Raw genomic sequence first — 16,403 nt, forward strand, 5'->3', positions numbered from 1 at the left:
GGACACCGCGTGCTCCTTTTCCAGAGACACCCGGGCTCTAATGTAACTGCTGAAGAGGGGCAGGCAGTCGGCCCTAACGGCCCGCTGCCTGGACCTATTTATGGCCACTTTGGCCAGGCCCAGGAGCAGACCACGGTGGCATTTCTGGCTGAAGAGGATAGTTCAGGATTATAAATGCCGGCCCTTGCTATTTTTTGCGCGTCTCCTATGAAACAAAAAGGGAGTTAAAAAATAGAACATTTCTGAACATTCAGGGTGGAAAAAATGGTTTTGCACAGACATATACTGTTGCAACTCTTGGGTGATATCCATACGAGGGGAGTAGTGAAAGAGACCATGCTGTTAATATGAAGGGTTTGTGTAACAGTGCTCCAGGCGGATGGTTGGGTGCACTCTCACGCATGCGCACTCACTGCCTGATTGCGGTGGCTGGAAGGGGAAGGAGAGAGAGACCGCGAGCCGGGTCGGAGCGGAGCGGGACCGAACCGACTGCTGTTCAGAAAACAACTGGCCTTTCCGCTCTCTACCCACAGCCGCACGTTGCTCGCCGTGCACCGACACTAAGTGGACGTCGCGCCGCCCGAACCGTCAGCCTGTGCTTGTTCAAGGGGGAAAAGGAGACCGTGCGTCGGTTGTTTGACCTTCTCCCGCCGCTGCCATGTTGACCGCCGCGAGACTGGCCCCGGCCGCAGCTGCGGTAAGTGACCGTCAGAGAGTGACCGAGACGGCGGCCCTTCCTGCTCCGCGCGGGGAGTGCGGCCCGCTCGCTGCAGCTCCAGCTCCAGCTCCAGCTCCATCCGGGAAGAGACTCCGAACGGGAAGTGCTGCTCCCTGTTGTCCTAGGCCCAAGGACTTGTGATTCTCACTTTGCTTCCGTGGGTGGCTGCGGTCAAATGTCTGTTGAAAGTGCGTTGCTCTGTCAGTGTTTGTTCTAAGAGATCCTGCGATGGGTTAGTTGCCAATGACCGAGGCGTTGAGACGTGGTCGTTGGTAATTAATGTATTTGGAAGAATTCCGCTTGAATAGTCGTGTATCAGATTTACACAGTCTTGTCATCTGACTGTCTCTGTCCTCACACGATTGTGAAAGCCATGCAAGCTTACATGAACTCCAGAGCCTAGTAATTCATGTACTGTTAACACCTCGGGCCCTTGGGTTTCTCTGCGAAATCCAGGGGCGGCTGATTAAGGTTTGTCCTTATTTGACTTTGATCTCAAGGAGTTTTGCAGTTACCGTAGTTAAATGCGACCATTCTGCTCCTGAAATATCACCGCTGGGCGGAATCTCGTGCCTTCCTTTTTGTAAAGTTCCGATGGCCGAGAACATTTAGTAAGGCGGGGGAATTGCGAATGGAAATCCCGCCTCAAGGCTGATAGAGTCTATGATGAGCAGGCCTCTGGATCGACCTTCCCTCATCCTGTTGAGTTATTGGCTTGTGTTTGTTGCAACAGTGTAGACAGTGTTGCGGGTTGGGACAATACAGAAATCTCGGCGTAATTGTGTGCGAGAAAAGTACCTTTCAATGAGAAGTTCCTGTTGAGACTAAAACTCTTCAGAAAAGGGTGGTGCTGTATGGAATGAGTTGCCAGAAGAAGTGGTAGAGGTTGGTACATAACCAGGTAAAAACAATGACTGCAGATGCTGGAAGCCAGATTCTGGATTAGGGTGCTGGAAAAGCACAGCAGTTCAGGTACATAACCAGCATTGACAAGGCATCTGGAAGGGTATATGAATAGGAAGGGTTTACAGGGATATGGGCCAAGTGCTAGCAACTGGGACGAGATTAGGTTAGGATATCTGGTCGGCACGGACGAGTTGGACCAAAGGGTCTAAAGACTAATAAAGTCAGAATGTGAAGGTTTATGATTCACAGTTACCAAGGAAAAGATAGAGAGTTACAACTTAACTCTTTGGCAACAATTAAAGTGAACTCTGCTTCACTGTTGACCCCATGTCCCACCCAATCACACTCCTGTGAACATGATGCCCAGACCTGAAATCCCGGCATCTCAACCCGGCCTGTCAAACCTCCCTCCTTGGCGTAACACAACTCAACCCGACCAGATACCACCAATAATATGACCTCATCTAATGCCCCTCCTGATCCGACCCTAAGTAGTCATCACTTACCTAACATATTACATTTACACCTTCACATTAGCTTTCAAATTGTCAACTGGATGTTGAAATGTATTGCCACGTTCAGTGCTGTATAAGGGGGTGTAGTTTTAACAATAATCACTGCTGGATTCGGGATTCCTGGACAGGTTCATAGGTGGAAGCTCCTGTCCAATAATCTCTAATGCAGAAGTCAACAAAAGTTAAGTGGGTATTTACTAATTTGAGCAGGGTCAGAAATTCTGGGCCATTATTGGTTTTACTTGAACCAGCTTTTCAGGTAGTCCATTATCATATATCTCTCATTTTTGCTTTTGATGTTTTGGCAATTATCTTAAATCTCTGATTGCTGATTCTTCTGCCACTGGAAGCAATTTTTCTTTGTTTACTTTATTCGTTTTTCAAACTGTTGATTTTGATCACCCAAATAAATCTTCCCTTCGCCTCCCAAACTAATTCAGATTCTCCAGGCAATTGAAGTTCAAATACCATTCTTGTAAATCTCTGAACCCTCTCCTATACTTTTCTAAAAAAATTTGATTTGTCCAGAATTGGAACAAGACTCCATGGGGGACAAACCAGTGAGTTTTAAAAGTTTGGCACAATTTTATTTATATTCTGTGCCAGTTTATAAAGCAGGATCTTGTTTTCTTAGAGTCATAGTGGTGTACAGCAGGGAAACAGACCCTTCGGTCCAACTTGTCCTAAATCTACTACTAAATCTAGTACCATTTGCCAGCACTTGGCTAATATCTCCCTAAACCCCTCCTATTAATATACCCATTCAGATGCCTTTTAAGTGTTGTATTTGTAGCAGCCTCCACCAGTTCCTCTGGCAGTCCATTCCATGTACGCACCACCCTCTGCATGAAATAGTTGCCACAAGGTCCCTTTTTAAATCTTTTCGCTCTCACATTAAACCTATGCCCTCTAGTTTTGCACTTCCCTACCCTGGGGACAAGACTTTGTCTATTTACCTTAGTTATGCCCTTCATGACATTGTAAATCTCTATAAGGTCGACCCTCAGTCTCCAACGCTCCAGGGAAAACAGCCCCAGCCTATTCAGCCTCTCCCTATAGCTCAAATCCTCCCAACTGTGGCAACATCTTTGTAATCTTTTCTGAACATTTCAAGTTTCAAAAACTTCCTTCCTGTTGCAGGGAGACCAGAATCCCATGCTGTATTCCAAAAGTAGCCTCACCAGTGTCCTGCACAGCCGCAACATGAGCTCCCAACTCCTGTACTCAGTGCACTGACTAAGCAAGTGTACCAAACACCATCTTCACTGTCCAATCAACCTGTGACTCTACTTTCAAGGAACTATGAACCTGCACTCCAAAGTCTGTTTGTTCACCAGGACCTTACCATTAAGTGTATGAGTCCTGCCTGATTTGCCTTTCCAAAATGTAGCACATTTGTCTAAATTAAACCCCATTAATCACTCATTGGTTCATCTGATCAAGATCCCGTTATACTCTGAGGTAACCTCCTTTGCTGTCCACTACACCTCCAATTTTGGTGTCATCTGCAAACTTACTAACCATACCTCCTATGTTCAAATACAAAACATATAAATGATGGAAAGCAGTGGACCCAGCACTGATCCTTATGGCACACTACTGGTCACAGGCCTCCAGTCTGAAAAGCAACTTTCCACCACCATCATCCTCTGTCTTCTACTTTCAAGCCAGTTCTATATCCAGATTAGTAGTTCTCCTGTATTCCATGTGATGTAGCCTTGCAAACCAGTCTACCATGAGGAACCTTGTCAAACATCTTCCTGAAGTTCATTTAGGTCATGTCCAAAGCTCTGCCTTCATCAATCCTCTTCGTTAATTCTTCAAAAACTTAATCAAGTTAGTGAGACATGATTTCCCATGCACAAAGCCATGTTGACTATTCCTAATCAGTCCTTGCCTTTCTAAAAACACAAATTCTGTCCCTCAGGATTCCCTCCAATAACTTCCCCACCACCTCTTTTAACAGCCTTCTTGACTAAACCTCAGAGTTTTCTGTATGTACAACCTTTTTCCAAGTATCTGTATTCCTGCACCTCATGAAATTCGTACCGTTTGGTTTATGTTTACTTTCCTCATTCTTCCTACCAAAATAACATACTTCTCTGCCGTAAAGCACATATACCAATTCACCTATATCCTGAGCTCCAGTAAAACTGGAGATGGAATAAAGCAATCCCTCGTTTACAACAAAAAGTTAACTAGTATTTTACGCATTTTTGAATTTCACCACCCATGGAAACTTTAATTATGCCCTGTACAGTATACTCAAATCCAGGCCATGAATATATGCCAAAATGAGCTGCATGCTTAATTCCAACCACGATGTAATTCCTTCCAGTTGAAAGCAACTGTTTATCACTATTCTACTTTTTGTTTTAAAACTGATTTTGTACCCAGATTGTCATTGCCTTTTTAAACCTGTAGGCTTCGATTTTACTAACCAGCCTTTTACATGGTGCTTTATCAAATATCTTTTAGCAATCTATATCTACAACATGAACTGCACCGTCTTCTTCAACTTCCTCTGTTACTTACACAAATCTATGCTTGCTGTCAGTTATTAACCTGTATGTTTTCAAGTATGTAAAATGATCCTGTTATCTTAAGAGACCATGTAAAGATTTTAGACAAAAGTATGCAGATGTGATTTTCTTTTTTTTTCTTAACTAGGTTCGCTATAGATCTGGAGCTCTTTGTAGACCTCTTTCTGTGTCAGTAATGTTGACACCAGAGGCTCGGTTTGGAAAAGTAAGTATAAATGTTTTTAAAAATGTGATCAACTGGTCAAGTGGGCATGCAAGCTGTTAGATATCCAAGAGTGATCAAAGTACTGTCTGAGGCCAGAGAAAGTTGTTGACAGTCTTGCTACTCTATTTGGCTGTGCTTTCATCCTCTCCACCTATACCGCCTTCTTCCATCTCTTCAACATTATTTGTCTCTGCCTTACCTTAGCTCATCTGCTGTTAAAACCCTGGTAAATGTCCATTATACTTCTAGAATGGGTTATTGCGATGCTTTTGTGTTGGCCCCCTACTTTGTACTCTGCTTAAATTTGAGTTCAACTAATATTCTACTGCTTGGGATGGCAGAGTGGCTCAGTGGTTAGTACTGCTGCCTCACAGCACCAGGCCACCCAGGTTTGATTCCTGCCTTGGGCGACTGTCTGTCTGGAGTTTGCACATTCTCCCCATGTCTGCGTGGGTTTCCTCCGGGTGCTCCGGTTTCCTCCCACAATCAAAAGAGGTGCAGGTTAGGTGAATTGGCCATGCTAAATTGCCCATAGTGTTACATGGATTCGTCTGGGTAAATATAAGGTAGGGGAATGGATCTGGGTGGGTTACTGTTTGGAGAGTCGGTGTGGACATGTTGGGCCAAATGGCCTGTTTCCATACTGTAGGGAATTTAATCATGCTCAAATTCTCACTAGCTTTAGTTCAGTCATCTCTCCTATGTACAATGACATACTGGGAGCCAACGTTAGCCAATATCTTTTATCAGGGAAAAAGTGAGGACAATAGACAATATGTGCAGGAGTAGGCCATTCTGCCCTTCGAGTCTGCACCACCATTCAATATGATCGTGGCTAATCATCCTTAATCAGTATCCTGTTCCTGCCTTATCTCCATAACCCTTGATTCCACTATCCTTGAGAGCTCTATCCAACTCTTTCTTAAATGAATCCAGAGACTGGCCTCCACTGCCCTCTGAGGCAGAGCATTCCACACAGCCACCACTCTCTGGGTGAAGAAGTTTCTCCTCATCTCTGTCCTAAATGGTCTACCCCGTATTTTTAAACTGTGTCCTCTGGTTCGGCACTCACCCATCAGCGGAAACATGTTTCCTGCCTCCAGAGCATCCAATCCTTTAATAATCTTATATGTCTCAATCAGATCCCCTCTCAGTCTTCTAAACTCAAGGGTATACAAGCCCAGTCGCTCCAGTCTTTCAGTGTAAGGTAGTCCTGCCATTCCAGGAATTGACCTCGTGAACCTACGCTGCACTCCCTCAATCGCCAGAATGTCTTTCCTCAAATTTGGAGACCAGAACTGCACACAGTACTCCAGGTGTGGTCTCACCAGGGCCCTGTACAGCTGTAGAAGAACCTCTTTGCTTCTATAGTCAATCCCTCTTGTTGTGAAGGCCAGCATGCTATTAGCCTTCTTCACTATCTGCTGTACCTGCATGCTTACCTTCATTGACTGGTGTACAAGAACACCCAGATCTCTCTGTACTGCCCCTTTACCGAAATTGATTCCATTTAGGTAGTAATCTGCCTTCCTGTTCTTGCCACCAAAGTGGGTAACCATACATTTATCCACATTAAACTGCATCTGCCATGCATCTAACCACTCACCTAACCTGTCCAGGGCACCCTGTAATCTCCTAACATCCTCCTCACATTTCACCCTGCCACCCAGCTTAGTATCATCAGCAAATTTGCTAATGTTATTGCTAATACCATCTTCTATATCGTTAATATATATTATTAAAAGCTGCGGTCCCAGCACTGATCCCTGCGGGACCCCACTGGTCACTGCCTGCCATTCCGAAATGGAGCCGTTTATCACTAGTCTTTGTTTCCTGTCAGCTAACCAACTTTCAATCCAAGTTAGTACTTTGCCCCCAATACCGTGCGCCCTAATTTTGCTCACTAACCTCCTATGTGGGACTTTATCAAAAGCTTTCTGAAAGTCCAGGTACACTACATCTACTGGATCTCCCTCGTCCATCTTCAGAGTTACATCCTCAAAAAATTCCAGAAGATTAGTCAAGCATGATTTCCCCTTCATAAATCCATGCTGACTCTGACCTATCCTGTTACTACTATCCAGATGTGTCGTAATTTCATCCTTTATAAGAGACTCCAGCATCTTTCCCACCACTGAGGTCAGACTAACTAGTCTATAATTTCCTGCTTTCTCTCTCTCACCTTTCTTAAAAAGTGGTATAACATTAGCCACCCTCCAATCCGCAGGAACTGATCCCAAATCTATCGAACTCTGGAAAATAATCATCAACGCGTCCACAATTTCTCGCGCCACCTCCTTCAGTACCCTGGGATGTAGACCATCACGCCCCAGGGACTTATCAGCCTTCAGACCTAACAGTTTCTCCAACACCAATTTCTGGGAAATATAAATTACCTTCAGTTCAGGTCCTTCAGCCACTGTTACCTCAGGGAGATTGCTTGTGTCTTCCCCAGTGAACACAGATCTGAAGTACCAATTCAATTCTTCTGCTATTTCTTTGTTCCCCGTAATATATTCCCCTGTTTCTGTCTTCAAGGGCCCAATTTTAGTCTTAACCATTTTTTTGCCTTTCACATACCTAAAAAAAGCTTTTACTATCCTCCTTTATATTTTTGGCCAGTTTACCTTCATACCTCATTTTTTTCTCTGCGTATTTCCTTCTTAGTAATCCTCTGTTGTTCTTTAAAAGCTTCCCAGTCCTCCGTTTTCCCACTTATCTTTGCGATGTTATACTTTTTCTCTTTTAACTTTATATGTTTCTTAACTTCCCTCGTCAGCCACGGCCACCCATGCCTCCTCCTAGGATCTTTCTTCCTTTTTGGAATGAACTGATCCTGCATCTTCTGCATTATACACAGAAATATCTGCCATTGTTCCTCCACTGTCGTCCTTGCTCAGGTATTGCACCATTGAACTTTAGCCAGCTCCTCCCTCATAGCTCCATAGTTCCCTTTATTCAACAGAAATATTGTCATTTCCGATTGTACCCTCTCTTTCTCAAATTGCAGATTGAAGCTTATTGTATTATGGTCACTACTTCCCAATGGCTCATTCACTTCGAGGTCCCTGATCAATTCTGGTTCGTTGCACAATACCAGATCCAGAAATGCCTTCTCCCTGGTAGGCTCCAGCACCAACTGTTCTAAGAATCCATTTCGGAGGCACTCTACAAAGTCTCTTTCTTGAGGACCAAAACCATCCTGATTCTCCCAGTCTACTTGCATATTGAAATCCCCCATAACAACTGTAGTAACATCTTTGCGACAGACCAATTTCAACTCCTGATTCAACTTACATCCAACATTCAGACTACTGTTTGGGGGCCTGTTGATAGCTCCCAAGAGGGTCTTTTTACCCTTAGAATTTCTCAGCTCTATCCATACTGACTCTACATCCCCTGATTCTAAGTCCCCCCGAGCAAGGGACTGAATATCATCCCTTACCAACATGGCCGCCCCATCCCCTCTGCTTGTCAGTCTGTCCTTACGATAGCCTTGAATATTCATTTCCCAGGCCCTGTCCACTTGAAGCCACGCCTCGGTTATCCCCACAATATTGTATCTGCCAATTTCCAAAAGAGCCTCAAGCTCATCCATCTTATTTCTAATGCTTCATGCATTCATATATGGTATTTTTAATTTGTTACTGCCCTCACCCTTCCCATCAACTCCTATTTCACTCAAACTTTCAGCGTGATCCCATTTTGAGTTTTCTGCTTCATTGATACAGTTGTCTTTCTTGACTTCCCTTGTTCTAACTTTCCCTTCAATTTCCTCCTTAAACATCCAGTTTGTCCCCCCCCCCCCCCCTCCTCTACTTAGTTTAAACGTAGCTGTGTTGCAGTAGCAAACCTGCCTGCCAGAATGCTGGTCCCCAACCTATTAAGGTGCAAACCGTCTCTCTTGTATAATTTATGCTTACCACAAAATATACCCCAGTGATCCAAAGAATTTAAATCCTTGCTTCCTGCACCAGTTCCCCAGCCACACGTTCAAGTCCATTATCTCCCTGTTTCTGGCCTCACCAGCCTGAGGAACTGGAAGAAAACCGGAGATAACCACCCTTTTCAGCCGCCTTCCTAGTTCTCCGAAGTCCCGCTGTAGTATGTTCCTCCGACTGCAGATGCTGGAAACCACAGCAGAGATCAGAGTGGTGCTGAAAAGGGACAACAGGTCAGGCAGTATCCGAGGAGCAGGAAAATCGACATTTCGGGCAAAAGCCCTTAATTAGGAATGGAGGCTTGGAGCCTCCAGGGTGGAGAGATAAATGGGGGTGTGGGTGGGGCTGGGGAGAAGGTAGCAAAGAGTACAAAGAGTGAATGGGGGTGGGGATGGAGGTGATACGTCAGAGGGTGGAGTGGATAGCTGGGAAGGGAGATTGGTGGAGGCTGTTGGTTGTTATTATATAAAGAATTTGGATGAGAATTTCGAAGGCATGGCTAGTAAGTTTGTGGATGACACCAAAATTGCTGGAAGAGTGGATGGTGAAGAAGGTTATGTCAGAATAAAACAGGATCTTCATCAACTGGGTTAGTGGCGTGAGAAAGGGCAGATGGAGTTTTTAATTTAGATAAATATGAGGTGTTACATTTTGGTAAGACGACCAAGAGCAGGATTTATTCAGTTAATGGTCGGGTCTGGGGAGTATCTTCAAACAGAGAGACCTAGGAATTCAGGTACATAGTTTCTTGAATGTGGTGACACAGGTGCACACTGGTAAAGAAGGCATTTGGCAGGTTTGCCTTCATTGGTCAGAGCATTGAGTACAGGAGTTGGAATGTTATGTTATAACTGAACAAGACATTGGTTAAGGCCGCATTTGAAGTACTGCTTACAATTCTGGTCGCCCTGCTGTGAGAAAGATGTTCTTAAACTGGATAGGATGCAAATAGATTCGCAAGGATGTTACCAAGTCTGGAGAGTTTGAGTTATAAGGATAGGCTGGGTATTTTTTTCTCTGCAGTGTAGGAGATTGAGGGGTGACCTTATAGAGGTTTATAAAATCATGGGGGAATGGTTAGGATGAATAGCTAAGATATTTTTCCCAGAATAGGGGAGTGTGCAAAACTAGAGGTTTAAGGTGAGAGGGGAAGATTTTAAAAGAGATTTAAGGAGCAACATTTTACACAGGGTGGTGCCTATATGGAATGTGCTACCAAAGGAAGTGGTAGAGGTGGGTACAATTATAACACTTACAAGGTATTTGGATAGGAAAGTTTTAGTGGAATATGGACCAAATGGGACTAGTTTACTTTAGGAAACCTGGTTGACGTGGATGAAGTGTCCGAAGGACCTGTTTCTGTGCTGTATGACTGAGTCTTTCTCTAAGTACTGTACCATAAGAGGGTTATGGCAACAATGGACTCTGGCCCATGATAGTGCTTGGAAAGCTATTACAGTGGTTTGCCATTGCCTTCTGCAGTGTGGTTGACCAAGAGCTTCTCCTGTTCTTATTGTCTGCTATCAGGTATATTGTAAGGATTTACAACTGATTCTCACATGAGAAGGAGGAGCTCTCACGTGGAGATCTATAAACAAGTCGGTGTGGAATGGTAAAGAAACGAATGTTGCTAGAGATTTGGTGATCAACCTATAGCTGCAATTGAGTTTTGAAAACTGGATAGTGCTTCTGGTAGGTTCATGGATTCTGGGCTCAATAATTCAAGCTAATACATGGGGATTAGATATAGAGACTTGCTGAAGTGATGCGACCTTAACCAATGTCTTGTTCAGTTATAACATGACATTCCAACTCCTGTACTCAATGCTCTGACCAGTGAAGGCAAGCGTGCCAAATGCCTCCTTCACCAGTGTGCATCTGTGTCATCACATTCAAGAAACTATGTACCTGAATTCCTAGGTCTCTGTTTGAAAACACTCCCCAGGCCCGACCATTAACTGAATAAATCCTGCTGTTGACTTGTACATACCATGAAGTGTAAGGAAGTGGATCAATCTGTCGTGGCAGGCCAGTGGTAATATTGGGTAGGGAGATTGTTTGTTTGTTTGTTTGTTTTTGTACTTCATATGTAAACTCTGATCATGCAAGGGAAACGTCAAATATGATTTCAGTGACAGAAATATTGTTTTATAACTGCAATTTCTGAATTAATTCCAGGAGAACACAACGTTTCTGAAAAGGACCCAGGGCAAAAATTCATTTATTCAAGATGTGCTGCGAGAGTTCCAGACAAGTGCTACAAGACAGGATATTGACACTGCTGCAAAGTTCATTGGTGCTGGAGCTGCCACTGTTGGAGTGGCTGGTTCTGGTGCTGGAATTGGAACAGTTTTTGGTAGCCTTATTATTGGTTATGCCAGGTAATCTTAATCAACAAAATGCTCAGCCTTTTCAGAAAAGTTTCATATCAGTAACCTATAATGGATGTTCCTGCACAGAATCCCTACAGGGTGGAAACAGGCCCTTCAGCCCAATAAGTCCACACCGACCCTCCGAAGAGTAACCCACCCAGACCCATTCCTCTACGTTTAACCGCTGACTAATGCCCCAACCTATAACCCCCTGAACACTGGACAATTTAGGACTGCCAATTCATCTCACCTGCACATCTTTGGATTGTGGGGGGAAGCCAGAGCACCCAGAGGAAACCCACACAGACACTGGGACAATGAGCAAACTCTATGCACAGTCACTATTTTTTCAGCAAAAGACTGAAGAGTTTCTAGATCATGCAGTGAGGTTGCCCAGGTCTTGAGTCCATATATCATTTTAAACAGGATAGTTATGCTACTGCCAAAGTTATCCGAATTAGAATAAATGCACATTTATGCTCCTGCATTCCCAATATTTGTTTTTAGAAACATGCTGGAATGGTTTTGAAGTGCATCCCAATTATTCATTTAAAAAAATCTGAACAATGCAATGCACTTCACCTGTTCCCAAAAGTATTTTAATTAAAAAAAAATCTCTGCACCATATTGTCCTTCTGTTTTATTTTTGTGCATAATTGCTGCTAATTCAGCCTGGCTGTTGTGTTGCTGCCATTCAACCAATGTTCTCCATGTCGGTTTGTTCCCCTTCTGCCTTTTTTCCATTTCTACCACTTCCACTAACTTCGCTAACTATTATTACCAGCAGCTCTTGTTCCTTAATACTTTCACTCCACCAGCCCACCTGTTCATCCATTATGATCAAGTTAACAAATTCATCTGTTCTGTCTTTCACATCTTTAGACCACGACCCCTGTCCTCCATTTTTCTTGCATCTTTCCACCCTGTATGGGATGTGCGTATTTGTGTCTTGTTGACTCCTCTATCAAATGTCAGAAGACCCATTTTCTCTTCTTCACACCTTCATTTACACTTTATATCTCCATCTCTGTTTTACCATTATCATCGCTTCCTTTTCTTTGCTCTGGGCACCCTCACAATCTTCTACACTTGGTTGTCCTCCCTGTCTTGGTCAACAGCATAAAAAAATCTCTTTTCCAGCCCCTTTCACTTCTTCAGAAGAATCATTTTGGATTCAATAATAATTCTCCACAGATGCTGCTAGACCTGCTGAGTTTCTATGGCACTTAGAGAGAAGTTGTTTATTATTGAAGCTATTTCCAGGGCATCCTTATCCACATTATGTAAGGCACATGCTGCATATTATATCCCAAAGTCACTCAAAGCACTGCTTCAAACAATTTTGGTTGCTTCCCTGCAATAATGTTTCTTATTCTTCTGTTCATCATCCTCTATCCTCAGCCCATGCCTTTCCTTCAAAACAACAAATTCTTCTTCAACTTTTACACATCAGATCAAAGACTTTATCTACAACTTCACCTTGATTGATTGTATTAATACTCTAGCTCTGGCAAAACATGTCTTGCTGACTGTAAGTTAAAACCGGTGCTGTGACCTTCTACCATGTCCTATTTATATTCTACCATGCTTCCTGCTCAGATCATAACAGTTGCTTGGCATAGATCTTCAAGAGCACCTTGGCTTATCCTGACACCTTGTCCATATTTCACAACCATCTCCTCTAATGTGTCTCATTTTTGCTGCAAAATCTTACCTATCCAACTTTTTCAAATGCCTTTTCAGTGAAATAAAACAAAGAACTGTAGATGCTGGAGATCTGAACAAACAAAAACAAATTTCTGGAGAATCTTACCAGATGTGGCCATGTCTGTGAACAGCAAAAGAGTTCTGAGTCCATATTTCGTCTGCAATTTCTGTTTTTTGTTTGTTTGCCTTTTTAGTGAATCTCATCACGATCTTCCCTTAATGCTGCTATCAGGCAACTCATCTTCAATCTCTACCTGTTCTTGCCTCTGCCCAAATGTCTCGGTCTATTTATTTCCCTTAGAATAGTCATGTGATCATATTACACTGTTGAGGCACCTTGTTGCTAACAATGTCATTTTTAATAGGTTCTTTGTTTTTTCCTACACAGCTCCTCTTTCTTTCCTTTAGCCCTGTACTCTTGTATCCTGTCCCTGAAAAATACTACCGGTAACTCCTTTACACATTGCATCAAACTCATCTATTTTGCCATAATATTGATGGCTATCCAAATTTGTTCTGTTTGTACCTTCAGTACCCTTGTCTCCACCAAATTTAGGATCAGCTCAGAGGTCAGAATAATGTTTTTTCCAAGGGCTGTTGTGTTCTTTTTGAGTTTTGGGCTGTTTTTGTTTTCAGGGGCTTCTTTTTCGTACTGATTGACTATTTCATTGGATGACTTAGTCACATAGTAACATTTTTAGAACAGCAGATCAATTGGTCCCATGAGCCTACTCTGCTGATCTGTTTGTGTTCTGAATTCCACATTCTACTTACCCCTGATAACCCTAGATTCTGTTTAGGCAAGGGAATCAATCTACCTCTATCTTAAAAATACTCAATGATCCTGCCTCCACCGCTTCTGAGGCAAAATATTCCAAAGTTGCACAACCCTCTGAAAGAAAAACCAGTTCCCCTCATTTTTGCCTTAAAAGATGTATCCTGATTTCAAAAATGTGCCCCGCAGTTCTGCACTGACTCACAAAAAAAAATCCTTTCCACATCCACTTTGTCAAGACCATCTTCTATCAAGTCACTCCATGTTCTTCTAAACTCCAATGCAAACAAACCATGTCAGTCCTTAAAAGACAATCTCCTCATTCCAGATAACAAATTAGTAAATCACCTCTGAATCTCATGCAAAATATGATAAATTTTTCAAGGTCCTTTTTTTATTTGAAAGATTTCAGCACAGATACCAAAGATTGTAAGTGTACATTTATATTGTGAAATGTTATAATTTAGGATGTTAATCAAATATTAAAAATTTATGACAAATCTTTTGTACTCCGTTTTCAAAATGGGATTATTGAAGAATCTGAGCTGACTCAGTTGCTGTTAACTGGTTCAAGTTTAGTAGATGATGAACTAGGACAGAAGTTTTCAATTTAAAATCTTACAACTAATTGTGAATTGAATGAATTCCAAGCTTTTCTGTCAGGTAAAATATCAAATAAATATTGTTTGGCTTCACTCAGCCACATGTACACTGTATTGGGTTTCTTGTCCGCACCCCCAAACCACCACCGATTCCCAATATGCACAAAAGGCCCTCTTACCCTAATCAGTGCACAGTTTTAGGATCTACTTCTTTTTTGCGTTCTAAAATTAATCTATGCAGTATTGAACTCTTATCACCCTTTCCTTTTCTTTAACAACAGTTTTGCATCATCATTTGTTAATGCATTCCAAATACTTAGACATAACCAACTTGTTAATAAAATGGATCTCCTTGCCTCTACGATTCACTGACGTTTTGTTGCATATTGTCAGATATTTCCAAGTAATACTAATAGAACAATCAATGATTTCAAAATGAAGGTTTGCATCTGTACTGTCTCCTGGTCAATTGTTTCTTCTGCTATATTAATCAGAGCATTGATTTTAGTGACAGTATGGTCTGAGAACAATATTTTGTCCAGCTCTTCATGAAAGATAGCAAGACCTGTACAAATTTTGTATCTTTCATGACGTTAGGATTTCCTTAGGTGCTTTACAGCCCATTGAGTACTTTGAAAGCGAGAGAACTGGCCGTGGTGTGAGAGGTAGACCCGTTAGCACTCCATTAACCTATTAACTTGCAAAATCTATAACAGGTTATATTGAACACTGAGCTGCCTGCTTGTTATAGAAAGTCCTTTGCTGTTGCTATCATCCTTAGAATCACGACAATTCTCATCACTACTACACTAATAAAATGGATGTAATTATGATTCAGGCCAATAGGTGAAAACTCAAATATTTGATTTCAACTAGTTCTAATGCCAAAACTTGCAAAGCTTCCAAAAACAAAACATTGCCTCCAAATATTACTTGAAAAAATGCTATTTAATTGAACAGTGGAGATCTTCCAATGTCTTAAAGTCAGAGACTTGCTTTTTATTTACCATTTTCATAACCTCAACTCCGATCCCTCTCACTATAGTTCAGGATCTTGGCCTAACTCACCGACTACCAATTTGATGAGCAAGAGCAACCTAAGGTTATGGTGGCATTTGGGGATATCCTTATTGACTTTGTGTGAACAGATAGCCTGCTTAGTCAATTTGTAATGCTATGACCACATGTAGGCAATAGTTTCTTTGTGGATTGAGATTTCTAGGTACAACCTTACAGTCTCGAATTTAATAATGTTTTGTTTATTTTTATTCTATAGAAATCCTTCACTGAAGCAGCAATTATTCTCATATGCCATCCTTGGATTTGCCTTGTCTGAAGCAATGGGACTCTTCTGTTTAATGGTTGCTTTCCTCATTTTGTTTGCTATGTAAAATTTGTTGATTAACAGCCTAATCACGTACAAATGTAATTAATATTTCACTGTGGCTCCCACAAGTATTTATGTTGGTGTCATGGAAATGTATATTTCCTAAGTGAGTTCTCAAACGTTCCAATAAATCCTGATACAAATATAATGTGTGATTATTTTAAGCATGCACCTTGCAATTTAAGACTAAATATAGTGGTTGATTTGGCCTTTTTATCAACTTGCCGTTGTGTAAAACAATAGACTGATTATCTAGAGTAAACTGAGGATTGTCTATACAATAACTAAATAATTAGGATGATCCAAAAAGGTAAATCATTCCAACCATTACTGACTTTTTTTTAGTCATAGAAGAAATGTTTTATGATGTGCTGGAGGGTAGGTTTTATAATAACTGGAGAGGAATCAATATCCTGGTGGGGAGACTTGCTGGAGTTATTTGGGCGGGTTTAAACTAGTCTGGCAGGGATGGGACCCTAAACAGTGAGATAAATGGAAAAGTTGAAGCTGGTACAGAAGTTAGAGCAAGTTAAATAGATGAGGCAAGCAATGGCACAGCAGGGAATGAGGGAAGACTGATGAATGAAACTGTGTTTATTTCAATGTAAGAGGCCTGGTGGATAAGCCAGATGAACTTGGCATGGATGAGAACATGTGAATGGAATATCACAGCTATTACAAAAACATGGCTGAGGGAGGGACAAGTCTGACAGTTCTGTGTTTCAGGGTACA

The 16,403-nt window shown here is 42.1% G+C and overlaps 1 protein-coding gene across 1 annotated transcript; it reads left to right on the forward strand.

Annotated features, from left to right (window-relative positions):
• Window positions 1-413: 413 nt before the first annotated feature.
• Window positions 414-15,819, forward strand: LOC140482164 (ATP synthase F(0) complex subunit C3, mitochondrial-like). Its single transcript, XM_072579172.1, has 4 exons — window positions 414-697; window positions 4,810-4,887; window positions 11,007-11,209; window positions 15,561-15,819. Exons 1-4 carry the CDS (start codon window positions 659-661, stop codon window positions 15,673-15,675), a joined length of 435 nt encoding a protein of 144 aa, XP_072435273.1. The 5' UTR covers window positions 414-658; the 3' UTR covers window positions 15,676-15,819.
• Window positions 15,820-16,403: the final 584 nt, after the last annotated feature.

Source organism: Chiloscyllium punctatum, chromosome 10 (assembly GCF_047496795.1).
Source record: "Chiloscyllium punctatum isolate Juve2018m chromosome 10, sChiPun1.3, whole genome shotgun sequence".
NCBI lineage: Eukaryota > Metazoa > Chordata > Chondrichthyes > Orectolobiformes > Hemiscylliidae > Chiloscyllium > Chiloscyllium punctatum.